This window comes from Notamacropus eugenii, chromosome 2, assembly GCF_028372415.1.
Source record: "Notamacropus eugenii isolate mMacEug1 chromosome 2, mMacEug1.pri_v2, whole genome shotgun sequence".
Classification (NCBI taxonomy): Eukaryota; Metazoa; Chordata; class Mammalia; order Diprotodontia; family Macropodidae; genus Notamacropus; species Notamacropus eugenii.
The window spans coordinates 413,264,034-413,290,885 of NC_092873.1; the positions used below are offsets into that span (position 1 = coordinate 413,264,034).

Sequence of the window (26,852 nt, forward strand, 5' to 3'; positions counted from 1 at the left end):
ATTGAGGCAGGTGCCCAATATGATGCGTGGACCTCTTGTGGTGAATTTACTAAAGGTCAAGAATGAGAGACACAAAGGATGGAAAAGGATGGATGAGTTTTGATCTGTAGGTTTGGAGGGAACTTCCAAATCAATGAGATTGCAGATGTATTTGAGTATATATACATGTGTGTGTGTGTTTGTGTTGTGTGTGTATGTGTATGTGTATGTATGTATATTTGTATATATGTGTATACATGTCTATATATTTATATACATGTGTGTGTAAATGTAACAAGGTATTTGGACAAGAGACTTAGACTTCTCTTTGGATTGTGTGTATTTTCCCTGTGTGTAGAGAAAAGGAGTTGAAAATGAGCTGGGAATCATGGGGGCTGTAGACTGAAGGGATAAAGACTAGACTATCAAGAAATCTGAGTCTGGGGTATGGAAAGGAGAGTGGTGGAGTTCTTCCAGACTAGGAAATTTTGAATTTATCTGAGAATAGCATAGATAACAGTCAGTGAGAACAGTTGGAGAGTATAGTTGGTGATACAATCTACAACGTCGCTTCCAGAGAGGCAGTCCAATCTAGATCTTGGTGCCCGTATCAAACTGCAGGATATCTTTCTTCATTCTTCAATGAATGCCTAGTTCACAGTCTATCCCTCCTCCCACACTCTTACCCTCATGTTGTTGTTATTGTTCAGTCATTTCCAGTTGTGCCCTACTCTTCATGACCCCATTTGCAGTTTTCTTGGCAAAGATACTAGAGTGGTTTGCCATTTCCTTCTCCAGCTCATTTTACAGATATGGAACTGAGGCAAAGAGGGTAAAGTAACTTATCCAAGATCACACAGCTAGTGAATGTTTGAGGCCAGATTTGAACTCATTAAGATGAGTCTTCCTGACTCCAGGCTCAGTACTCTATCTAGTTGCCCCGTCATCTTGCGAGGGACTTCAATATACATTTAGATGCTTCCTCAAATATCCTAAATTTTTAGTTCCTCAATCAAATCAGTTTCCATGAATTAGGCATTCTTCCACTCTTCCATTTCACTTCAGCTATATCAAGAGATAGTATAGGTATGAACCCAAGATCTTTGTATTCCACTTCCATATTTACAAACTCGAAAGTCCTTTCATCTGATCAAAATCTTTTGTCATTCCATCTTTCCCTTTCCCTTACAACCCCAAGCCTATACTTTGTTCTCATAGTAATCTCCCATCCCTGCACCCCTCAGCTCTTTCCCAGGACATCACCTCTGCACTGGTTACATTCTGCTCCCTTCCATGTCTAAACCCTTTGGTAAACCATCTCAACTCCACGCTATCCTCTACTGATAAATCTCTTGCCCCCTTGTCCCGTCACCAATAACATCTTGCCAAACCCTAACCCTGTTGACTTACACTATCACATGTTGCTGAATAGAGCTCAAAGAAATCATGAAACTTTGCTACCTGAGTCCATGACAAATTTTATGTTCTCAAATCTCGATGGGGTGTTCACTTCACCAAAGCAATTATTCTGCTCCTGCCTGATTAATTCTATCCTACTCTCCACAGCACTGTGTGAAAATCTCTTGTCTCTTTGGAAGTTCTCCATGGCATCTCTTCCCCTGATGCTTTCAGCTGAGACACTGAAAAAAATTGGGTCCACTCACCAGATCTCCCTCTTCTGTCTTCCTCTTCATCTTCATCTTCAACTCATCACTCAGCTATCTTCACAAATTTCATCCATTATCTCTTGCTCCACTTTGTTCTTGGATGAAGAGATGACTATTCTTGCCAAAGCCAACCACTTCACATGTACGCATCATCTCATCCTCCCTTCCAAAAGATTGTTACCTCCAATATCCTCACTGTCCCTTATCTTCAGTCTTTTTCTGTCCTCTGGCACCTTCCTTTATGCATACAAGCATGTCTAGTTTTCCTTAAGAAGACCCTCCTTTGATCCAAACATCTTCACTAGCTATAGTTGTGTATCTCAAAGGGTTTTTTGTTGTTGTTGTTGTGGGACAACCCCTTGAGTAAACAATATACTCTTAGTACCTCTTCTTCTTCTCTTTCCTTCTCTTCTAAATCCTCTGTAATCTAGCTTCCAAACTAATCTTTCAAACCGTATTTCTCTATGCAATGTTACCAGTGATCTCTTAAATGTCAAATCTAATGGCCTTTTCCCTATCTTTATCCTTCTTGACCTCCACGACAAGATTCAACAGAGTTGATCACCTTATCCTCCCTATATTATCCCCTCTCTCAGTTTTTACGGCATTTCCCTCTCCTGATTTTCCTTTTATCTGTCTGTTCCTCCTCAGTCTCCTCTGCTGATCTTTCAGCCATGTCACACCCCCCTAACCACAAAGAACTCCTAGGCTCTGTCCCAGGCCTTCTCTTCTCCTATGAAATCTCATTTGGAGATCTCAGCAGTTCCCATGGATTCTATTATCTTCTCTATGCTGTTGATTCCCAGAAATATATATATCTAGCCCTAATTTCTCTCCTAAGCCACAGTCCTGTTTTATTATCTGCCTTTTAGACATCTCAAATTGGATGTTCCAGGTGGTTTTCAAATTCAGTGTTCCTAAAACAACACATTATATCTTTCCCCAAATCTTTACCTCTTCCCAACATTTTTATTACTCTTGAGGTCACTACCACCCTCTCAGTCACAGAGATTCATAGACTCAGTCATCTTTGACTCCTAACATTGAACTACTTCATATGTTCTCCAATTCAACCCAGCACCAAATCTTGTTATTTCTGCCTTTACAATATCTCTCAGATGTTCCCTTCTCTCTACTAGCATAGCTACCACCCTAATTAAAGCGCTTATCACCTCTTCCTTGGACTATTAAAATAAATTTAATTTAATTTTAAAAAATTATATATTTTTTCATTCAGCAAAAATCTGCCTTCTTTTCCTCCCACCCTAGACCCCTCCTGTGACCTGAAAAATTAAAGAACAAAACCCCCATTATAAACATGTATAGTCAAGCAAAACAAATTTCTATATTGTCCTTAATCTATATATGTGTGGGGGTAACCATATACATAATATATATAAATGAATATATACATACATATATCTATATCTGTATATATAATTCTGCACTCTGAGTCCTTCCCCTCTCTATCAGGAGGTAGGTAGACTAATGAAACCATTAGTCTTCTGGAATTGTTGTTGGCTATTACACTGATCAGAGTTCCTAATTCTTTCAAATGTTTGTCTTTACCATATTGTTGTCATTGTATAAATTGTTCTGGTTCTTTTCTCTTCACTTTGCATCAGTGCATATAAGTCTTCCCAGGTTTCTCTGAAACAATCCCCTTCATCATTTCTTATAGCACAATAGTATTCCATCATATTTATATTCCTTAACTTTTTGATCCTTTCCCCACTTGAGGGGTACTCCCTCAGATACCCATTCTTTACAACCTCAAAAAGAGCTGCAAATATTTTTGTATATCCTTGGTTAGACTTTGTTTTGCTTTCAATTAATCCCTGCCTTAATCAACTCTCCTTCTAATTGCCCCAATCTCTTCTCCCTTATCCTTTCTATTTCCCTGTTGAGTGAAATACATTCCTGTACCCAGCTGTGTATATGTATATTCTTCTCTGCAATATTCTTCTAATTAGTTTCCCTGCCTAGTTTCTCCCCACTGCAATCCATCCTCCACTCAGATGTTAAAATTTTTTTCTAAAATGTAAGTTTTACCATATCACTTCCCTGTTAAAGGAGCTCCAAGTGGCTCCCTGTCACCTCTAGGATTAAATATATAATCTTCTGTTTGTTATTTAAAGCCCATCATAACCTGATCCATTTCTACCTTTTCAGTCTCTTTACACTCTACTGCCCTCAATGCACTCTGAGACCCAGTTACACTGGCCTGTGTGATGTTTTTAATGCTCAACAAACACTCCATCTCCCATCTCTGCCTTTGCCTTGGCTGGTTCCCAGGATGACATCCCTTCTCACCTCTGATTCTCAATTTCCTTGCTTTCTTCAAGATTAAGATCAAATCTACATCCTATAGGAGGTCCTACCTGGTTTTCCCCATCTGCTAGCACCTTCCCACCTGACACTACCTTCCAATCTAACTCTGTACCTGCCTTATATGTACATAGTTATTCTCACGTAATCTCCTCTATTTGTATATTAGCTCCTTGAGGACAATGGCTATTTTTGTCTTTATACCTCCAGCACTTAGCACAGTGATTGGTAGATAGTGAATCCTTAATAGATGATTGTTCATAAATGACTGGTGGAGGGAAAGGTAGAAAAGCAACCAAAAGGGAGAATGGCAGCCTCAGCAGCAATGGGGTGGTGGGTGCCTTGATAGTGGACTGATAATGAGTGTTGATGAAGCTGGAGTTTCACTTCTTTGACCTTCCTATTGAAAGAACCCTTCAGAGGAGCAGAGCTGAATTGTTTCTCCCTGAGAAACTCCCCAAACCCATGATGAGGTCCAGATTTTCCTCCCCTCTCTGATTTATTTTTACCTTCAAACAAAGGTCATTTTCCTACTATGCATTTTTCTGGTCTTTACTTTTGTGAATATCTTGTGATTTAACTGTTTTCTCCAAAATCACTTTACGGAAAGTTCATGATCAATGATGACTGCTGTATACTATCAGTCAAGCAGATGGTCAATTAATATTTATAAAGCACCTACTATGGTCCAGGCCCTGGTCTAAGTACTGGAGGCATGAAGAGAGGTTAAAAACAGTTCCTTCTTTCAAGGAGCTAACAATGTAATTGGGGAGACAACATGCAAACAACTATTTTTGTTATTGTTGAGTCATTTCAGTCATATTTGACTCTCTTTGACCCCATTTGGGTTTGTTTGTGAGTTTTTTTTGTGTGTGTGACAAAGTTACTGGAGTGGTTTGCCATTTCCTTCTCCTGCTCATTTCACAGATGAGGAATCTGAGGCAAAAAGGAATAAGTGAGGACCTACAAACTATATTCAGGATAAACTGGAGGTAATCAACAGAAGGAAGACACTAAAATTAAGAGGGACTGGGAAAGACTTCCTATAGAAGGTAGAATTTTAGCTGGTACCTGAAGGAAGCTAGGGAATTCAGGAAGCAGAGATGAGGAGGGGGAGCATTCCAGGCATGAAAATGCCCTGAGTGAGCATGTTTATATCTTTTTTTCCATTTCAGACAAAGGGTAGGGAAGGATGACAGGGGTTATCTGGAAATACACAGAATTTAAATAGGTCAGAGATCTAATTCTTTGTCAGATGTTGGGAATTTTCTTAACTGGGGCTTCAGCAAGCTACACGTGAGATGATTATATGGTTATGACTTTGCTTATAATTTCCTGATATTGATCATTCTCTGAAATAGCAAAAGTGAGCCATATAGAGCAAGAGCCATTCCCAGCTGCTCAAGGCAAAAGTCACGTCTTTGTAAACAGGTGTGATTGCTAAAAGCAAGGAATCATTAGGCAAGACTCTAGTCTCCAGTGCAAAAAGGGAGGGACATGGTAGAAACAGGTAAAAACTAAAGAAAAGATTATGCTCCTGATCCACCTTGAGGGAAGAGAAAGCTGTGTTCTGAGAAGAATTGGGTCCTCACTTTTTTTCTGTTTGAGAAGGGAGCAGGAGGAGGAGATGAAGAAGAAAAAGAAGAAGAAGAGGAAGAGGAGGAAGAAGAAGAAGAGGAGGAGGAAGGAGAAGAAGAAAAGAAGAGGAGAGGAAGAGGAAGGAGGAAAAGGAAGAAGAAGAAGGAAGAGGAAAAAGAAAAGAAGAAGAAGAAGAAGAAGAAGAAGAAAATAGTGGGGCAAAATTTTGCCTCTCCAACAACTGCTAGGTTATCTATATATGTGTATCTACATGTACATATATACATGTATGTGTGTATATTTGCATGTATCTTTGTACCTCTATTTGGTGTGGGTCTGTTCTTTCATTGGAATAGGGAACTCCCAAGGAGGAAACTCCCTCTGTCAATGCAGATCTCAACTATTCTGAAACATAGTCTTGCAGAATTGCCTGACTTTCAGAGTCTGATTGCCTCTAAGAGTATAAGAGACAGGATTTGAACCTAGGTTTGTTTTTTTTTTCTCCAAAGCCAGCTTCTCTATTCATATTCCAAATCACCTTATCCAGAATTTTATTGCAGTCATCTGTCATCTTTCCAGGGACTAATGCCTTTTCTCGTCCCCCAAATTATTTTCTATGTACTTTAGCAGCTAAGTGACATAATGGACAGAGCTCTGGACCTGTAGCCAAGAACTCAGTTCAAATTCAGCCTCAGATACTAGCTGTATGACCCTGGGAAAGTCATTTAACCTCTGTTTTTTGGTTTCCCCATTGGTAAAATTGGGGAATCATAATAACCCCTATCTCATGTGGCTATTGGGAAGATCAAATGAAATAATGTCTGTAAAGTGCTTAGCACAGTGCTCGGCACAGAGTAGGCACTTAATAAATGCTTTTCAAAAATCTGTATGCATATTCTTTCTCCCTAGCAGTCTAGGGATGTTTCATTTTGTCTCTGTACCCTTAGCATCTTGCTGTATCTTGCTTAATAAATGCTTGTTGAATTTAACGAAATACATATATACCTCAGCTTTAAATTGCATATAGGTGACCTTTCCAGGGGTATGTAGATGAAATGTTGAGGGGTGATTTTCACAGCTGACCTTTTGCCCCAATCGGACTTTATTTGGGGACTAGTTAATGTTTATTGAAATCTAATGCTGAGCTAGGGGCTCAGAACAGATGGTTCTCCATTTTCTATACCCAGTAGTCAGACAAGAACACACAGATGGTTGAATCAGAATGTGCCCTGGTCACGTCTCAGTGGACAGATCACAAATCTTTGGTAGTCTAGACTAGAGAATCTCTCCAAAATGAAGCCAGAGCCATGTCTCCCAGGCACTACTATTTCTCATAACAATTTCTCTGATCTCCACCTAAATCATTCATAATCCCATTGCTCTGGCCTTGAGACTACTACACTCAGTGACTGGCAGCAACTTTGACTGCAGATTTATTACATATTATTTATCTGTTTCACTTTAGGCATTCCATCCCAACAGCAAGCTGTTTCCTCTAGCAAAAGCATGGCTGTGGATAGCAGAGAATAATGACCACACAAACCAGAGATTTTTCCTGAGATCTAGTGTGATCCCCTATAGGTGTGCAGGCATAGCCTTGGGGAAAAAACATTATGGAGGACAAGAGTGAAAGACCTGTGTCTCATTCCTAAACTGATACATTAAAGCAAGATTTTCTGCTTTATAGAAGAATCTACTACAGCATTCATTTTATAAAGTGGACCACTGCTATTTTTTTGTTGAGCTATTTCAGTCATGTTTGACTCGTAGTAACCCCATTTGGAGTTTTCTTGGCAGAGATGCCTGCATGGTTTGCTATTTCCTTCTCCAGCTCATTTTACAGATGAGGAAAGCAAGGCAAATAGGGCTACGTGACTTATGCAGGGTCATACCTCTGGTAAGTGTCTGAGACCAGGTTTGAACTCAGCTTTTTCTGACTCCAAGCCTGGTGCTCTATCCACTGTGCCACCTAGCTATCCTGGACTATCTTACATCATTGAAAATATGATTCAATTTACAATAATTCAGTTTACTATTAACTTTTCAGGAACTCATCTGTTAAATGAAATATGAGAATGCTATACTTAAACTGAGTTTGGGTACCATTCCTCTTTTGCTACCAATTACGCAAATCAAAAGCTTGGTTGTATCTTCCTCTTCTGGGCTTAGAGAATTAGAATATGCAGTCCCAGAGTCAGGGGATCATTCCCTACTTACCTACTTTTGCTTATTTACTCATCTGACTTTGTAGAAATTAGATGCCATTTAAAAAGGCAAAACCAGATTTTCTCATTAAAAAGAAAAGAAGAGGTGAGAGACCTAGGCAATGAGACCAAGTTATTGAGGATTTGCTCTTTTTCCTAAGTGAGAATGTTGCAATAATATATGCTATTTTATTTTCTAATTTTTAAAAACTTAAACAGTATCTAAGATGTGCAAAGACAAACCGAAGAAAACTCTTCCTAATAAAAGACTCCTACTTCTTTTATTTTAATTTGCAGGTTGCCTGAGACCCCTGGCTTCTGCTAATGGTTACGTCAACATGTCTGAGTACCAGTCCAACTTCCCCGTGGGGGCAGTGATCGCCTACCACTGCTTCCCAGGATTCAAACTAGAGGGGTCGGAGTATCTCGAGTGTTTATATAACCTTATCTGGTCATATAGTCCACCCAGGTGCCTTGCTTTAGAAGGTAACATATCTTATTATCTTCTGTGTTTTACTGAGATCTATTAAACATGTACATTTGAATGAGTGGGAGAAAAACTCAGAGAAAATGGCTGGCAATACATTTGGCACAAGACTATATTATGTCGTGCTCTAAGTCTTTAGTCTATAGAGTTATTTACAACATCTTTTGTGAGATCATGTTGACAGCTGACCAGGATAAAATTCATTTTTTTCTATTTTAAATAGAGAAGTGGGAAGGAGGAAGAGAGAGTGAAAATTTCATGTATCAAATGCTAAACTGAAAATATCACTATGTTAAATGAATTGTCTTATAAAATTAATTTTTTATAACAAAGGAAAACAGATTGTATTATAGCATCATATATCTCATCCATTTTTTTCATTGTCATATTGATGCTTCCACTGTATTTTCATGTACTTTATAGCTGGGTTGTAAAAGTTTTGCTGCAAGTGCAAATGAAATAGCCTGAAAGCAAAAGCTTTATTTCTTTTAGTTATGTATGCATAGATGTGTATGCGTATGTGGACCTGCAATTACTTTAGAAGGCAGTAAATACTCTAGACCACTGACCAACAGCATAAGACAAAGAAGGGAAATGGATGAAAATTATTGGCCAAAAGAGAAGACCTGTAGGGATGGAATTCCTTCTCCTTAGCATAGGGAACATGTATACCCATTCTCTCATTACTTTTCAGGGTAAATACCATAATCAAAGAGTTCCATGAGTTTGGTTTCTGCTCCCACTTCATCTGTGAAACCAGGGGATTGGACCGGGTGATCTCTAAGGGTCTTTCTAGCTCCAAATGCTGTGACACAAAGAGGGAAGAAGTTAATGTACTCTTGGAGTTCACAGTGCAGCATTGTTCATTAAACAACGAGGGGCTAAGGGGAGAGATAGCGAAAACAAAAGAGCCAGGAGATATGATCCCTTCCTTCGAGGCTCACAGCAGAATTTAGTCTAGCATAGAACACCAAACTCAAAGGAAGACAAGAGAATGGTGATACATCAGCAATACACAAAAATCACAGATTCACAGAATTGGGAAGGACCTCAGAGGTCATCTGTTCCAATCTGTATCCAAACAGGAATAACATCTACCATATCCCCAGTAAATGGGCATCTGGTCTCCTCTTAAACACTTCCAGTATTTGTGGAGAATTCACTATGTCATGAGGAGCTGAGGTGTTCATCTTCTTTTTCGAACAGCACTATTTGTTAGGAAGTTTTTCTTTATATTAGACTGAAACCTATATCTTTGCAACTTTCATCTACGACTTCTATACTATGACTATACAGTTATCGCTTCCATATCATGGGGGTGAGGGGTGCAGCACCCCCATGATCTGGAAGTTTTTTGGTCCTCTCTTTGTACCAGAGAAGAGGTCCAAATTTTTTCTTATTCTTTTATGAGGTGTTTACAGTACTTCATTGTAAAATATGGTTATATTTATGGTATTAAAAGATAAAATATGTTGATATTGTACAATACTATACACATATTTTATGCATTTCTGAGTTTCTGATTTTTTTCTGTGTCATCTGCTGGCCTTCATGTTCTATCTGCCACTTCTCCAAAACTTCTTGCAAATTCCCATTTAATTTCGTATGCCAACCCACAACATATCAAAATCACAATAGGGAAAGTTGCTATGTGGAAAGGGTAGCTGTACTGTGACTTCAGTCTATACGTTCAAACCAATCAATCATTCAATGTAAACACCTTACAAGTAGGAATTATATTTTTCTTTGTACCTGCACCCCAGTGCTTAGCAATATCCAACACATTTTTATTCGGTCGTTCCATTGTGTCTGACTCTTCATGATTCTGTATGGGTTTTTCTTGGCCAAGAGACTGGAGTGATTTGTCATTCCTTCTCCAGTGGATTAAGGCAAACAGCAGTTAAGGGACTTGCTCAGGGTCACACAGCTAATAAGCGTGCGAGGCCAGATTTAAACTCAGATTTTCCTAACTTCAGGTCCAGTACTATATCCACTCAAGCCATCTAAGCTGCCTCAATACGTGCCTGGCCCATAGCAAACACTTAGTAAAATACTTGCTGAATGGTTGATCAATAAGAATTTGGTCCTAAGCAAAATATGCTACATCCTGGAGATACAAATACAAAGAGTGAAGTAATCCCTATTCTCTTAGCAACATATATGTGTCTGAGTATATATAGAATTAATATAAATAGAATAAAGACAAAATAAATTCAAGGAACTTGACTATAAGGATGTTAGGCAGAGAGGGTCTAGCAGTTATATGTTAGGAAATGCATGTACTTATACAGCATAAGCTTCATCTTATAGGAAAAAAGGGATGCTATGAGATCAAAGTGAGGAGGGACTGCATTCTAGGTATGAGGGATGGTCAGTGCAAAGGCCATCAGAAGATGGAGTGCCCGGTGGGAGGAATAGACAGAGGGATAGTTATAATTCAGACTATAGAGTTTGGAAAGGGAATTAATGTATAATGAGACTGAAAAGAGTTTTTGTTAGTCTCTAAAAACCAGAAAAGGAGTTAATATTTGCTTCTTGAGGCAATAGGGGGATATTGATATTTGTTGGACAGAAGAGTGATGAGAGTCGGTGCAACTAAGGAAAATCACCTTAGTAGCAACATAAAGTGTGTTCTAGAGCAGGGCTTCTCAACCCCTTTTTACTTTTAGCAGCATTTGTTGCTGTTGCATGGCCTGAGGCCATGTGCAATGCAAAGTGTGTATGCTGTGTGTTCAGAACCAAGGCTGCATTGAGGTTGCCCGATGCAACACTGGCAAGGCTGCCAGAAACACCTTGGATTCGTTATGCATTTGATTTTTAATTAATTTTTGGTTATTGAACATTTATATTATTGCCAATTTTTTCATGACCCACATGAGGTTGAGACCTACAGTTTAAATGCTGTACTACACCAGTACAAGACTTGAGACAGAAAAACCAATTAGCAGAACATTGCAATTTTCCAGGTAAAAGGTTATAAGAGCCTGATCTGAATTGATGACTGAGTGAGTAAAGAGATAGGGTCATATGAGAGAAATATGTATGTAGAAATGACAAGATTTGGCAACTGATTGAATATATAAAATGAACAAGAGTGAGAATCCAAGATAACACTGAAATTATGAAGCTAAGCAAATGTGGGAATGGTAGAGCCTATGGCAGAAACATGGAAGTTTGGAAAAGAGTTATGAAGAAGAGGTAATGAGATCTGGTTTTGGTATATTAACTTTGGAACGTCTCTAGGACATCAAGTTGGAAAAGTCCAAGAGGCAGTTGGTGATGTGGGACCATCTGGCTCAGGGAAGAGACTGGAGCTACATATAAAGTTCTTTGAAGTATCTGCTTAGAGATAACCAGTAAACGAGTGGGAGGTAATAAAGTCACCACAAGAGTGAGAAGAAGATCCTGAATAGAGACTTGAAGAACAACTACAGTTAGGGGTCATGATAGAGATAGGGAGCTAGTAAAGAAGAATGAGGAGTAGGAAGGGTATAGGAGGAGAACCAGGAGGGAGTACTGGTCAACAACACCTGGAGAGGAGAGAGTATCCAGGAGGAGATGGTCAGTAGCATCAAAAGTAGCAGATAAAGCAAAAAAAACTGAGGACTGAGAAAAAACCATCGGATTTGGCAATGAATGGATTATTGATGACTTTGAAGAAAGAAATTTCAGCTGATTAATGAGATGAGAAGCCAGTATTAAGTAGTGAGCAGCAAGTATAAATAGCTTTTTTTTAATAGACAGCTTTTTCAAGGAATTTTGCAGAGAAACAGAGAAGAGATATAGGATATCCTGGGGGCAGGTCTGGGAAAGGCTTTTTAAGGTTATAGGAAACTTGGACATATTTGAAGGCAGTAAGGAAGGAACCAGTAGATAGGGAGAGGATTTGAGAAAAAGAAGGGGTTAATTTAGGATTCAATCTCAAGTCAACTAAACATCTCAAGGCACCTACTATGTGTCAAGCATTGTGCTAAGTGCTAGGAGAAGGAAGGAAGGAGGAAAGAAAGGGAGAATAGGAGAAAAGAAGGAATGGAGGAAAAGAAGGAAAGAAAGAGGAAGGAAAAGAGGGAAGGAAGGAAAAGAAAAAAAACCATCTCTCCCTGCTCTCAAGGAACTCACAGTCTAATGTGGTGAAACAACATATAAACAACTGTGTACAAAGATATGTACAGGACAAGTTGGAGATAATCTTAGAGGGAAGGAACTAGCATTCAGGAGAACTAAGAAGATCTTCTTGCAGAAGGTGAGATATTAACTGGGACTAGAAAGAAGTGAGGCAAACTAGGAGATGGAGATGAGGAAGGAGAGAATTCCAGGCAGAAAACACAACCAGTGAAAATGCTCAAAGGCTGGAGATGTCTGAGGAGCATCAAGGAGGCCTGTGTCACAGAGTACCTGGAGGAGAGTAAGATGTGTGAGAAGACTGGAAAGACAGGAAGACTGGAAATAGATGACATCAAGTCTACATGTAGAAGGCTTGACCTTGACCAGGAAAAGCGCCATTTCTTTGTCAAAGAATGAGAAAAAGGAAAAGGAAGTGAGGTGTCAGGGGGTTTTGAGATGAAGAGAAAAGGAGAAGAGGGAGCCCATGGCTAATGGCCTCCCTTTTCTCAGAAAAGTAAGGGACAGATAAGATACTCGACTTAAATAGGTGGGGAGAAGGAAAGGTGTGTGAATAGAAAGGAAAAGAAGGTTTGGAATAGCTCCTGTGGGGAGTGAGATAGGCAATCAGCTAGGGAGAAATAAAATGATAATACTTGCTAATGTTTATATAATATTTTAACATAACTTATACAATATTTAATTATATTAATAATATATTGATATTTTTTATTTTCAAAACATTTTATGTATATTACATATTATTTGATCCATACAATGACCCTGTGAGATAGATAGGTGCTATTATTACGTATGAGGAAATTAAGGCTAAAAGAGGGAAGTAAGTTGTCTACAGTCACCCAGTTAGTCTATAAGATAGGATTCAACTTTGGGTCTTCCTGAATCCAAGTCCAGCACTCTGTCCACTGTACCACCTAGCTGCCTTTATGGAGTGAAGGCCCAGTTGAGGTTTGATCTTGTAAATTTGTCAGGTACCCTGTTAGCACAATTGTGGAACTTCCTTTAAGTCTGTTCAACAGCCCCTGAGTAGGAGTAGAGAAAGCAGATGGTGGATCCAGTTAATTTCTCTTCCACATGGTACCCTCTCAAATACTAGAATTGAAGCTGACTATCTTATTCAGGTTAAAAATTCACAGATTTCTTCAACTATTTTCCAGTCCCCTCCCTATTTGGGTTAGGTTCCTTTGCATGTACTCAAGGAGGATATCAGTGTCCTTCCTAAAAAGATGCCCAAACCCGAAGGAAATACTCCATCAGTAGTAGCAGGATTAGTATGGCCATCATTCTGGATACAGCATTTCTAGTATTAAAGGAGCCCCAATTTGCATTAGCTTTTGTGACTGGCTTCACATTACTGACTCACATAACGTTCAGTCCTCTAAAAAAAGTGGGTTGTTTTTATATGAACTGTTATCCAGAAATGTATTTGTAGAGTTGATTTTTCTGAACTTATGGAGGATTTGCATTGGTTATCCATGAAGCATCATGTCTATGGATCACCGATGCTTTCTTTAAGAAGAAAGTCAGAAATCATTGAACATGACCAGCATACAGTGGAGCACTGGGAGAAATGAAATTTACTACATCGTAACAGAAGGGAAATGACTCATTACTGATGTGACACATTTTAAAATCAGCTTATCTGTGTATAGTTAGATCATCAACTATTTAAAGCAAAGTTGAAAATCACTACTAAATAAAGGGAAAGTTAAAGATGAGAAGACACCATATATGGTCATAGCAGTTCCGACCCAACCTGTCTAAATGCTGTTAACAGTAAAGAAGGAAATAACAGAGGAGGGGGAGGGGAAGAAAAAGAAAGAAGAGAAAGGGTGAAAAGGGGAGTAAAAAGGAGGGGAGTGAAAAGCAGAGTGGGAAACAAGAGGTAGGAAGGATAAAGACATTGTTACCAGATCCTGAAGAAGGTTAACCAATAGAAAACAGAGAAAGAATTCAGATTCTGGGGGACCTAAAATGTCAGGCAAAAGAATCTGAACTCTGCTTAAAAGATAATAGAGAGCCATTGATTTTTGACAAGGAGTGACATAATAGTCAACACTGACTCTCTCTAACTCTCAGTTTACTTATCTGTAAAATGGGGATGATACACTGGAAATAACATTACCTTATAAGTTTGTTGTGAGGATAAGATGATATAATTTGTGTAAAACCTATTTCAAGCTTTAAAATACTTCAAAATGTGAACCGTTATTATATCTGTTCACAAGAAAGGTTGTTCTCAGTGATATACAAAGCATGGATTGAAAGGAGAGAATGTAAACAGGAAAACCATTTGGGAGGCTGTTACAAGAAATAAGGACCTGAATTACCATGGTAGTAAAGGAAATAAAGACAGCAAGGTGGCACACTGGACAGAGTGCCAGGCTATGACATCAGGAATACTCATCTTCCTGAGTTCAAATCCAACCTCACGTACTTACTAGCTATGTAACCCTGAGCAAGTCACTCAACCCTGTTTGCTTCAGTTTCCTCATCTGTAAAATGAGCTGGAGAAGGAAATGGTGAATCATTATAGTATCTTTGCTAAGAAAATTCCAAATGGGGTCATGAAGAGTCTGACATGACTGAAAAATGAGTGACAACAAGTGGGAATAAAAAAAGAGGGGAGGATATAGATGTGAGGGATATTGCCGAGCTCAATCTGGGAAATGTGATTGACTGATTGTAACTCCTAAGAAGTGACTGAGTACTAAGAGTCAAAGACACCCCCAAGGTTGAGAATGTGAAGAATGGATAGATCATGTTTCTACCACAGCGAAATCATGAAGTTAAAAGAAAGAGAAGGTTGAGAAAGAAAGATTGGGAGCTCATTTTGGACATGGTGAGTTTAAAGGAATAATGAGACAGGCAGGAGTATCTGGTTCCTTCTGGGGCCACCAAAGTACACAAAAGGCCTGATCAGAAAAAGCCAGAAAATGTGGAGTCTTTTGAAGCAAAAGAAGAAAGAGTTTTCATTAAAAGGGAGAGTGATCAACCACCAAAAGTAATACAAACCAAGGGAAACATTTAAACATGAAAAACACACAGGTAGATGAAGTGACTTAGGTGTCATAAAGCAGTCAGATATAGTCAACTATCCATCAGAAACAGTTCCCAGACTCTTGTTCCCCTGGGGCCACAGCCTGCTTGGCAAGGAGCTCAATTCAGAGCTATGGGGGTCAGGAGTAGTGGACTTCTGCAGAATGGAGTCCCATAAAGTGACTAAAAGGACCAGAGAAAGACTTATGTGGGGGTTCCAGGGGGCAACATATTATCTAGCATCCTGGATAGCTCTCTATGGGATATTTGTGATCAAATATGGGCAAGCTGGGTAGGTAGCTAGGTGATGCACTAGATAGAGTATTGGGCCTGGAATCAAAAATACTCATTTTTCCTGAGTTCAAATCTGGTTGCAGACACTTCCTAGCTGTGTGACCCTGGGCAAGTCACTCAACCCTGTTTGCTTCAATTTCCTCATCTGTAAATGAACTGGAGAAGGAAATGGCAAACCACTCCAAAATCTTTGTCAAGAAAACCCCAAATGGCATTACGAAACCAGACATGACTGAAACAATTGAACAAAAAACTAAAACATGGTGTGAGGTTTTGTTACAGGGGTGTTTTGTGAAAAATATTTTCTATATTGGCAAATCACCATAGAAAGTTAAACTGCTGCTGTCATAAATGTCCTGCAGAGCACCTCAATCATCTCCTCCATTTCTAGTTAGCACTGTTTGTTATAGAACAAGCCTAAAATTGCAAAATCTTAAACCCTAGTAACAAAATCACAACATTTAAAAAAACACTGGGAACCTGAATGGATCTGTTTATTTCTGTCACATTCACAATCATACCCAAGGCCAATGCATATTTTGAATAAGCAAAATTTTTATGGAGAAATATTTTCAATTTCCCACTTTCCCCTTCTCCCATTCCTGAGAATTTAATTTAGAAAAAGTCAGCAGCATTTCTTGACTACCTTCTTAGCACCATGTTTGACACATAGTAGGTACTTAACAAATGTTTGTTTATTGACTGACGCTTAGTAGGGTGAGAGCTCCCATGGAGCTACAAAGAGAGTTAAGCTCATGATTTCTGATATGGAAGAATTTTATAGTCTAAGAAATAAAAGAAATTAAAGAAGAATCACTATTGATAGCATCTGTGTGGGTCTCCTCTATATAGATGAACCTAAGTTCATTTGGAATTCTTTTGGAAGAGGAGGATGATTTTAACTACCCTTCATCCATCAGTCAGTCAGGTGCCTGCTATGTTCTAGGCACTATGCTAATCAGGTGGTCAATGTTACAGTATTAGGGGAAAAGATCATAACCAAGGATTTACTGCTTCTTGGATCAGAGACTTAGATCTGGAAAGGACCCCAGAGAACACCTAGTCCAGCCTCTTCATTTCATAGATAAAGGACACTGAGACCCAGTCACGCAGGTGGTGTCAGAGGTGGCAGATGAATCCAGAACCTAGGCTCTGGTCAGCTCCTTTTCTATGTTTCCTCCCTTTTGAATTTTTCCCACTGTCAATTTAAACATGTGTTAGAACCAAAGTCTCCCCATTTGACCAGCCTAGGTGGGTGGGTGTCTCAGCCTTTACTATTCCTGCTGTTAGTACATTGTAGGCCTCTCCCTTAGAAAGGACTGTGTGTTCTGAGACGCTTTTTTGTGAAGGTTGAAGCTACTTACTTTGTGTGAGGTACAGAGGCAGCATAGAGGTGTGTTAATAGTCTGAAGGGTGGGAAAACAGAAGAAATATTGAGGGTTATAAAAATAAATAATATGAAACCACAATGCAGTAAACTGTTTCTGAGGAAATGTCAAGAGGCATACATGCAGAGGCGGTCTTGGGAGAAGAGGTAATAAAAACACACTTCAACTCCATTAAGCACCCATTTCCGTTTAGTCTGGTGCTGTGCTCACTAACAACGTGTGATGGTAGAAGAGACAGGGTGCCTTGCCTTCATGGTGGAGAGTCATTGAAAAATCATGGAGTGTTTGGGGCTTTCAGCTAGTGTTCTGCCTCCCAAGTAGCTAGAAACAGCTCAGGTAACCAAGTACAAACCCAGAGAGAGGTTTAAAGTTGAATCTAACCTCTCCTCAAAAGACAGGATAATTAGACAGCAGTAGAGCCCGGGGAATCAGAGACAAGAGGGCAGGATGAACCAGGAAGAGATCAAGAGTTTGGAGGCTCTCTGTAACTCGTTTGAAATATCATGGTAGCTGTAAGGCATGTAGCATTCGTAGGATGCCATTTTTGGTGTTAAGTATTGTCTGACTCTTAGTGATCCCATGTGGGGTTTTCTTCACAAAGATACTGGCATGGTTTGCTATTTCCTTCTCTAGCTCATTTTACAGATGAGGAAATTGAGGCAAAAAGGTTTAAGATGACTTGCCCAGGATCACACAGCTAGGAAATGTCTGAGGCTGGATTTGAACTTTGGATGATTAATCTTCCTGATGCCAGGTCCAGCCACTCTATCCACTGTACCATCTAGCTGCCCCAGGGTGTTGTTTATCTAGTTGCTATATGAAGACACTAGGTTTTCCTACCAGAAGTCTTTATTCCAGTGGATCTCTAGAAGAGAACATGAAATCAATGCTGGAAGAAATTACCCAGTCTCCTTATTAGGAATAAAGAGTAAGAAGGAAGCATTCACATTTGGACTCAGAAATATGTAATACTTTGTATAAGGAACTATCATAATTGGCATGTCTCATCCTGTGTAATTGAAATCCCCTTATGCACAACCAGATCACCCTATATGTCCCATATTCCCTAGAATTAAATAGAATAGTTAGAATGGATATGTCAACTTCTGAGAATATTTCAAGGTCTTTGTAGTGAGATATCTGTGGCACTGAAAGAGTTAAGGTGGGTTAGGATGATAAAGTCTTTTCGTATTTTGTGTCTGCCACTTCCTAAATCTAATATGAGATTACCATTTAGAAGGAGGCATGGATTCCAAGAAAGCTTTAAATGAGGTCACAAAGGGCTTGGAGTGGAGTTGGGTAGCTTGTTTGTTTGGTTTTTTTTTTCCTCTGATAGGGGAATAAATGACTCCAAGGACTATAACTTCTAAAAGGTTTCATTTATAATGACTTGGGCTATGGCTTCTCCAATGTTGACATTTTCAACAGGCTTTTTCTGCCCATGTTTCTGGCTTTTCTCCCAGGAACAAGGAGACCTGACCTCATTAGGAACTGAACATCTTAAACTTTTTTTGTTGTTCTTACATTTCATCAAATACAGAGGACAGAATATCCCAAGTGGTTTTTTCCCTTCCCTTGTTCCCCTTCAAAGCTCACATGGACTGAGAGAAAAGTTTAATCAGACAGTTTCTGATTCAATTACATGGAATATAGCAGTGTTGTTTCATAAGAGCCATATAGTGTCCAGGGAGCCTTTTAAGTCTATGTCTTTTTATAAGAGGGAGAAAAAAAATAAGAAACTGAAAAACCTGTTTGGCCAAATGTAAAATAACTTGAAAGGTTCCCATTTGGATTCAAAACTCAAGGCCCATGTAGTTTTTGCAGGTTCTAAGCTCTTGTCCTAGATTTTTCACTGGACTTTTTTCATCAGTAAAAACGCACCTAGATTAAAAAAAAGACCTGTCACAATTTCTCCTACCAGGAATCCCCCCTTAACTCAAAGAACTCATCCAGACTTCAGAGGGAATTCAGAGTAAGGGACAGGATTTGAACAACAGAGAAATCTGGCCCTTAACCTTATCTTAGAAAGATCAGTGATTTATTGTTTCTGGTCTAAGCTCCAGCCACCCAAGCTGAATCCTTTCAAAGTCATTCCATGGATGATTATTACTAGACTACAAAACATTTACCATCGATAGGTCCTGTAAAAAATTAAGCCTATAAACTTAAAACCAACTCCTCCCTCCATCCTGTTGTTCCCTCTCTAACCTACTTGGAAAATGAAGGATGAACACTTCTCCCTAGGTCCAGAGCTAGGCCCACAGAACCTGAGAAGAGCCATCGTGGTGAGCAGAGAGACCCATATGGGCAATTCACATATTTTTACCTACTCCTCATCAAACCTCATTTACTATTCTTCAGCTATCAGTCCTCAGCAATGATAATTACAGATCTTCTGCAAGCAATCTTATTAATCCCACTTATCAAAAAGGAAGCAGGAAACACAGAAGACAGGCCAGGCAGGTGGGATTGTGGCTGCTTACCACTACCCAAAGGGCCCTTCACATACCATAGATAATAATGAGATGTGATTTTGTCATTTTAATCTGCCATCCCTCATTCTCTACCCCCATCAAACCAAACACATAAAAATAAGATTATATAAAAACATTTATTATTACCTTGCCACCTCCCTTCCCTGCAAAAATATGACAGAGATAATTACAAGTAATGGATTTCACGTCTTAGGGTCAAAATGTATCGTCCCCATTGTTGTTATTGCAACAATTCTAATACCCAACTTGTGGAGTTGGGGCAAAGTAGGGCTATGTGAAGCATGCCTTCTCCTCTCTCTCTCCAGCATGCCAGTAAGTTCTTTTCTCTTAAGAAGGTAGAAAGAACTATTTCTGATTGTCCCAGGCAATATCCCAGGCCTTAGAATCATAGAATATTGGTGCTAGAAGATGGGTAGATCAAAAGCTAAGGTCTAAAGAGTGAGGTACCTTGTCCAAGGTCACGCTGCTATACCTCCCACCCTAGTCCCCATCCTTACATAAGCCATTAATTACATGGCTTTACTATAAATAAACTTGCATTAGCAGAAATCTCATTGGATCTTACATATCTCATTTTTTTCCTTAGATTAGTTCTCTTGGAGAGAAATCTGTCCTTCCTAAACTGAAGAAAACATTGGCAATACCAAGCTTCCATTGTTTTTGCCTTCTCTCATGATACATGTAAACCCAGTCTGAAACAATATGGAGGCTGCTTTGTAAACAGAAAATGTATTCTGGAATATTAGCATATACATTATTGCTCAACAGCTTCCACTGCCATGTTTGCTCCCTGGCAACCAGAATTCCTCTATCTGACACAATTTGTATCACAGCCACCTTGTCCATGACCCTGGCAGGGCAGGGATTTTCATTAGAGAGAAATGCAAAATAGCAAGGAGCCTGTTAATTTATCATTCTCAAGCAACAGTAAATTATTCTAAGAACGTTTCCTCTTCTGTTTCTACATTACAAGAAAATCACAGCCTACAAGTCTTTCTAGCATTTCATAGGGATTTCAGGGCTTATTGTGATTTTTTAAAAATAAAATAATGAGTGGTTGACGTTGGAATGTCTTCCTCTTCTGAGTCACGAAGTACCCTTCTTCTCAGGAGTAGATTGTGCTGTAACTTCAGGATGACTTTATCAGCATCGTCATCTTCTTCCTCATCATTATGTTGAGTTCTGAAGTACTGATCCTTACGATGTTAAAAAGAACAGAGAAATCTTTTTTGTGTTTTTAACCAAACCCCCAAATCTTTTCCTGTCTCCCTGTTTTCACATTGTAAGAGCATAGGATAAAAGGAATTAAAGCCAGAAAGAAACTAAAAAATCATCTAATAAACCCTCCTCCCATTTCAGAGATGAAGAGACTGAGTAAAGTTGAAGTGACTTACCCAAGCATCAGAGATAGGAGTTGACCCCCAATCCTCTGACTCCAAATCTCCTACCAGGTCTACTAAACTGTATCTCCTTCCTCTTCTTCTGGATGGTATTACTTGCGTTCAGCCCAGTAATCTGGAATTCCTCCTTATCCTTTGGCCTCCCGTGAGAGTTGCACCAACGCAGAATGTCTAACTTCTAAAGTCTCTGACATGATGAGGGCAATGTTTCCTTTTCACTAGCCCTGCCCTACTTAAATGCCCCAGGCCTCAGGCCCTTTCTTCTCATACTTTTCTAGAGTGTGGCTCTCATTGGACCTGAGTCAAAGTCCCATCTGCTTCCCACTCTGCATGGTCTGACACGTCTCACTTACATCTGAGTAGTCTTGTAGACTTCCTTTACATAAGGGTCTTAGTTATAGGTGTGTGGCAGAGGAATAATTCCTCTCCCTCATTCTGGGTAACCCGCAATAGTGATATTGGTCATGGCTTAAAGTAGTGATGTCAAATTCAAATAGAAAAGGGAGACACTAAAGTGAAGGATCCCTGTGGACATATATTGACTTAGAAAACTACATATTGGCAATATCTATGTTTTATTATATTTTTTATTTATTTTATCAAGTATTTCCCAATTGTATTTTAATCAAGTTCCTTGCTGCACTTGGGAATAATGTAGGCACATGTTTGACACCTCTGTTTTAGAGAAGTGGTAGAATAAAATGAAAATGCATAGAGAAGAACTAGAATAGCCTGAAAAAACAGCTCATGCAGGAGGTAAAGGGTCTCAAGCTCTGCTTCCCCCACCCTTGCTTCCACCAGTATGAACACTTTTCTATATTGAAGGGAGACCAGCAGTGGAGTGGAACGGAAAGGATACTGGATTTGGAGTCTGAAGACCTGGGTTCAAATCCTGGTTCTGCCACATCTGCTATGTCATTAATGTGACTTTGCACAAGGCATAAAACTTCTGTGAACTTCAGTTTCTTATGTAAAATAAGGGTTCTGAACTAGATTTTGAGAAAATATTAAATAACTCTGATACTCTAGGTATCTATATAGTCAGGTTCTGGAGATTCAAGTCAAAAAGAAAATAGCCCCTCCCTTCTGCTAGTGTCTTCTCTCTGAGATTACCTTTCATCCACTCTTTATGCAAAGGCAGCTAGGTCGCACAGACACCTGGCATGAGAAAAACTCCTCTTCCTGAGTTCAAATCTGGCCTCAGACACTTATTAGCTGTGTGACCCTGGGCAAGTCACTTAGCCCTGTTTGTCTCAGTTTCCTCATCTGTAACATGAGCTGGAGAAAGAAATAGCAAACCATGCCATATCTTTGCCAAGAAAATCCCAAATGGGATTCCAAAGAGTCAGACGTGACTGAGACAATTCAACAACAGCAAAGAATTCTATAAAGTTGAGGTAAGAAGGAAGTACCCTCTGGGAAGTAGGATCTGCCTGAGAGTGGGATGGCAGGAATAGTCTGTTCAGGAACAAGAGCAGGAAATGAAAGGTTGAGGAGTACAGCATGCAGGCAGGTTTGGCTGGAATGTTAATTTCATGAAAAAGAATAATATTCAATAAGCCTGGAAAGGTAGGTAAGAGACAGATTGTGAAAGGCTTTCATTGCCAACCAGGGGAGTTTTTATTTTATCCTAGAAGCAAGAGGGAGCTGCAGAAGCTTCTTGAGGAAGGTCACTACATGTCTCTACATGATTGCACCTGTGGAATTTCCATTTATCTTCAGGTGGAGGATGAATTAGAGAGTGGAGACACTGAGGGAAGTTAATGTTGTAATAGTTCAAGACACTGGTGATAAGAGTCTGAGCTAGGATGGTTGGCGTATTAAAAAGGCAGGTGTGAGATATATTGCAGAGTTCATTAATTAATAGTTAATTGACAAGTTAATTATTAAGTTAATAGTTAACAATAATAGCCAATTAATAAGTCTTGATACCTGATATGATATGAGGGGTGAGAGAGAGTGAAGATAATCTCCAAGACTCCTAGCTCTATTAAATCGCAAGAACCATGGCTTCCCACCAGTGGCTTCTCACACCACAGATTAAATGTTTCTGTCAAAGAATATCTATGACAGCAGAGAGACCATGGGTCTGAACTAGAGTGGCAAATGGGATATCCCTCTGGAATGACCCTTGTATTTAAAGCTTTGAAGTAGTCGTCATCTGTCTAGCTCATCTTTTGCCTGGCATTGGGAATGCTTTACAAGGTTTTTTTTTTGTTTTTTGTTTTGTTTTTGTGACGAGAACCACACTTGTACAATGATAATCATCAACTTTTCTTTATGTGATAAATTATTTTTAATCATTCCAAATTCCAAACTATAAGAGATTCCCTCCCTTGGTATAGTGCTATACTCTTAGAGCTATAGTCTTAGACAGGAGTCAAATTAGCTTAGTTTGGGGCCAGAGCTTATGAATTATAATTACCACTTTTAATCTGACTGCCTGGGGATAATTTTCTCCTGAAGATAGAAACAGAAAAAGATGTTCCTTACCTCTTGTTCTCCTAGGAAACACACAGTCCAGGCATTGCTCCCCAGACCCAAATGGGCTAGATTCCAAAGGAGATATATTGCCCTACACAAGGTGTAACAGCCTGCAGGAAGGAAGGTCCTTGCTTCAAAGGAATCTTTACTGTGAGCATACCCCTTGTGAAAGCCAAAAACAGCTGTCAGGGAGAAATTCCCCTGTATAAGTAGATGCCAGCTCAGATCACCAACATCAGGTTCAGCCTACCATTGATCTTTACAGGCTATTTATTGCTTTGGAGAGGAGGGGAAGAATAACATGATGAGAACATTTTTTTAGCTGTGCAACTCCCACTGTTTTTCTTCTCCCAAGTCCAAGGGTAGACAGATATGTCAAGCATGCTGCTTGATACAAAGCCTTAGCGTTGCTCATGAGCCCTTTTACCTCCTGCAAAAAGGAAACTAGATCCTGGAAGCCTCTCTCAGTTTCTCTGTCTCTTTCTCTGTGTTTCTGTTTCTCTGTTTCTGTGTGTGTGTGTGTGTGTGTGTGTGTGTGTGTGAGTGTGTGTATGTGTTCTTTTCTTTTCATGGAGTTCGTTAATCTGGCCAAAATGAATTTCCAGATTGCACCACACAATCTCTTCATATTCTTAAAAATCCAAAGAAAAGTGAAATCTTTATTTTGTGATGTTTAAATGAGTCAAGTCTCTGAAACCCATGTAGAGTTGAACAAGGATGAAATCCACAATTGGGAAAACACAAATTCTGTTGGTCTGAACTTTCCAACTCATGTCAAGTGAGTGACTTCATCATGCTCGGAGAATAGAGGGCCAGAATCTTCAACCTGAAAATCTTAGTACTTAAATTCCTCAATAGTGTGTTCACCCTTTCTTTGAACAGAATTTATCTCCCCTCTCATTTCTGGGAAGTAAAACATTTTCTGCTTTGGAGTAATAACATTTCCTTCTCTGGGGATTATATCAAGGCCAAACACCACAGAGCTTCCTAAATGAAATCCATAATCCTTCAAAAGATTGTGGCCCCTGGGGCAGCTAGGAGGCAAAGTGGATAGAGCACTAGAAGTGCAGTTAGGAAATCCTGAATTCAAATCTGGCATCAGATATTCACTAGTCATGTGACTGAGCAAGTCACTCAATTTCAATTGCCTTCCCCCGGTATATGTGTATGTATGTACGTGTGATACACAAACATACATATACATATACATATACACACACATAAAAGAGCGGCCCAAGAATCCACATTAAACGTACTCATGTGCCAGCATTTGGGGGTTTCCCCCTCATAGTCCAGACAATAGAATTCTTCATTCACCTATTGTCCAGACTATGATGGGAAACCCCAGTGCTGGCATGTCAGCACATATATTTTGGACAGACATTGTAAATGGATAATGAATTGGGCCTAGAATTCAATAGAAGGAGGAGAGTGGGCTGAGTTGCCTTTGTGAAACTGTGCAGTGCTTTTTAATGATCCAAAGCTTTTCTCTGAAACAAAGGCCCATATTTTTGTCAGTGTTCTTCCTGTGATGTTGTGTGCCTGGGAATCGTGAAATAACACAGTCTGTGAAGAATTAAAGTTTCAGGTCATGAAAAAGATTAAGTCGGCTGAAACACAGACCAGTGGAGAGTGGACAGAAGGTCATGGAGGGGAGGATCAAGGGATTGGGCTGACTGAAAAGAGAAGGTGGGCTGATTGTGCAGCAGGAGTGAGGGACCACCAGTGGGCATTTGCTCCATTTGCATCCACAGAATATCAGCAGAGCTAGAAGACCAGCCCCCAACAGTTTGGGTAGATGTCCTTTGGAGGATTTATGGGAGGACATAGACAAGAATAGAAGGGCAATGTGGCATGGTAGATCGATAACTGCCTCAAGTCCTATCCCTGATGCATACTGACTATATGAAATATAAAATTCTTTGTTTGGCATTCAATGCCTTTTATAACTTGGCCCCTTTCTACCTTCCCAGTCTTCGTATACTTTACTCCCCTTCACACGCTCTCTCAATCTAGAGTGACTGACCACCTTGCTGGTCCTTAAAAAAGACACTGCCACTCCTAAATGTACATGGAGCAGCTAGGTGGCACAGTGGATAGAGCACTGGGCCTAGAATCAGGAAGATTCATCTTCATAAGGTCAAATCTAGCCTTAGACACTTTCTGGCTGTGTGACCCTGGGCAAGTCACTTAACTGTGTTTGCCTCAGTTTCAACATCTGTAAAATGATCTGGAGAAAGAAATGGCAAACCACTCCAGTATTTTTGCCAAGAAAATCCTAAATGGGGTCATAAAGAGTCAGACAAGACTGAAAGGACTCAACAATAAAAGTAACCCCCATATTTGGAATTCTCCCCCTCCTTGTCTCTACCTCCTACCTTCCCTGGACTCCTTCAAGTCCCAGCTAAAATCCCCCCTTCTGTAAGAAACTTTCCCAATTCCTCTCAGTGCTAACACTTTCTCTCTGTTGACTGTGTCTTCATTTATCCTGTCTATAACTTGTTTGTACATGGTGGTTTCCATGTTATCATCCCCCATGATTATCTTTCTTTGCATCTCCAGTGTTTAGCACAGTATGGTAGGTACTTAAGAAGGACTTTTGTGCTCCTCAGCCTCTCTAAGATAAATTTATGAATGATGAGTCTACAGTGAGTGACAGAGGGAATTTCCTCATCAGGTATTCACTACATCAATGAAATCTCAAATCCAAAACCCAGATTCCTCCTTTCCTCCAAATAGACAAGAGATAATCACAGGATGAAGTTTGGTTGTGCAGGGTTCTGTATGTCAGACAGTAATACCCACATAAGTGACGTGTTAGGTCTCCCCAATAACAATTTCTATTATCAGGAATAATGCACCAGCTAATAATTCTTTTAAGCTAGTAATATGACTCCAGCAGTTCCTAACTGCCAGCCCTGAGATCACTCAGGATTCTTGAGTTAGAGTTTTAAGGCACTTTACTCCTGGGATTTCTTGATTTCTCTCCCAGTGTAACTTTTTGGGGAGAGCCAGATAGAAAATGCTTGCATTTCCTGCTCCTTCTAACATCTTGTATCATTTGCACTTTTATAGAGCTTCTACAACACTAAAACTTACATCCAAAATCCTTTGATCCTTTTGTAGGGGATATGATTCTTTACCATAAGATGATACTGAATTATAAATCATTCCCAGATTTCGATCAAGTTAGGGTCCTTAGAGATGACTCTGCACTTCCTCTGATAATTCATATTCTGGTAATAGTTGTTTTCAAAGAAAGCTCCAGGTCTTCATTCTCCTATTCTGACCAATTCATTCAATATAGGATGAAAATATAATGTATTTTCTATCTCCATCTCTTCTGCTGATGAAAGGGAGTTTAAGAGGCTCAGGTTCCAGAGGGGG

At 39.5% G+C, this 26,852-nt stretch overlaps 1 protein-coding gene across 5 annotated transcripts in view; it reads left to right on the plus strand.

Annotated features, from left to right (window-relative positions):
• Positions 1–26,852, plus strand: part of SUSD4 (sushi domain containing 4) — a 227,149-nt gene that overhangs the window by 146,660 nt on the left and 53,637 nt on the right. For all 5 annotated transcript variants that reach the window (XM_072647741.1, XM_072647744.1, XM_072647743.1 and 2 more), the window contains exon 5: positions 8,054–8,242. In XM_072647741.1, the coding sequence (XP_072503842.1) occupies positions 8,054–8,242 (189 nt within the window). The remainder of the gene's footprint in view (positions 1–8,053; positions 8,243–26,852) is intronic.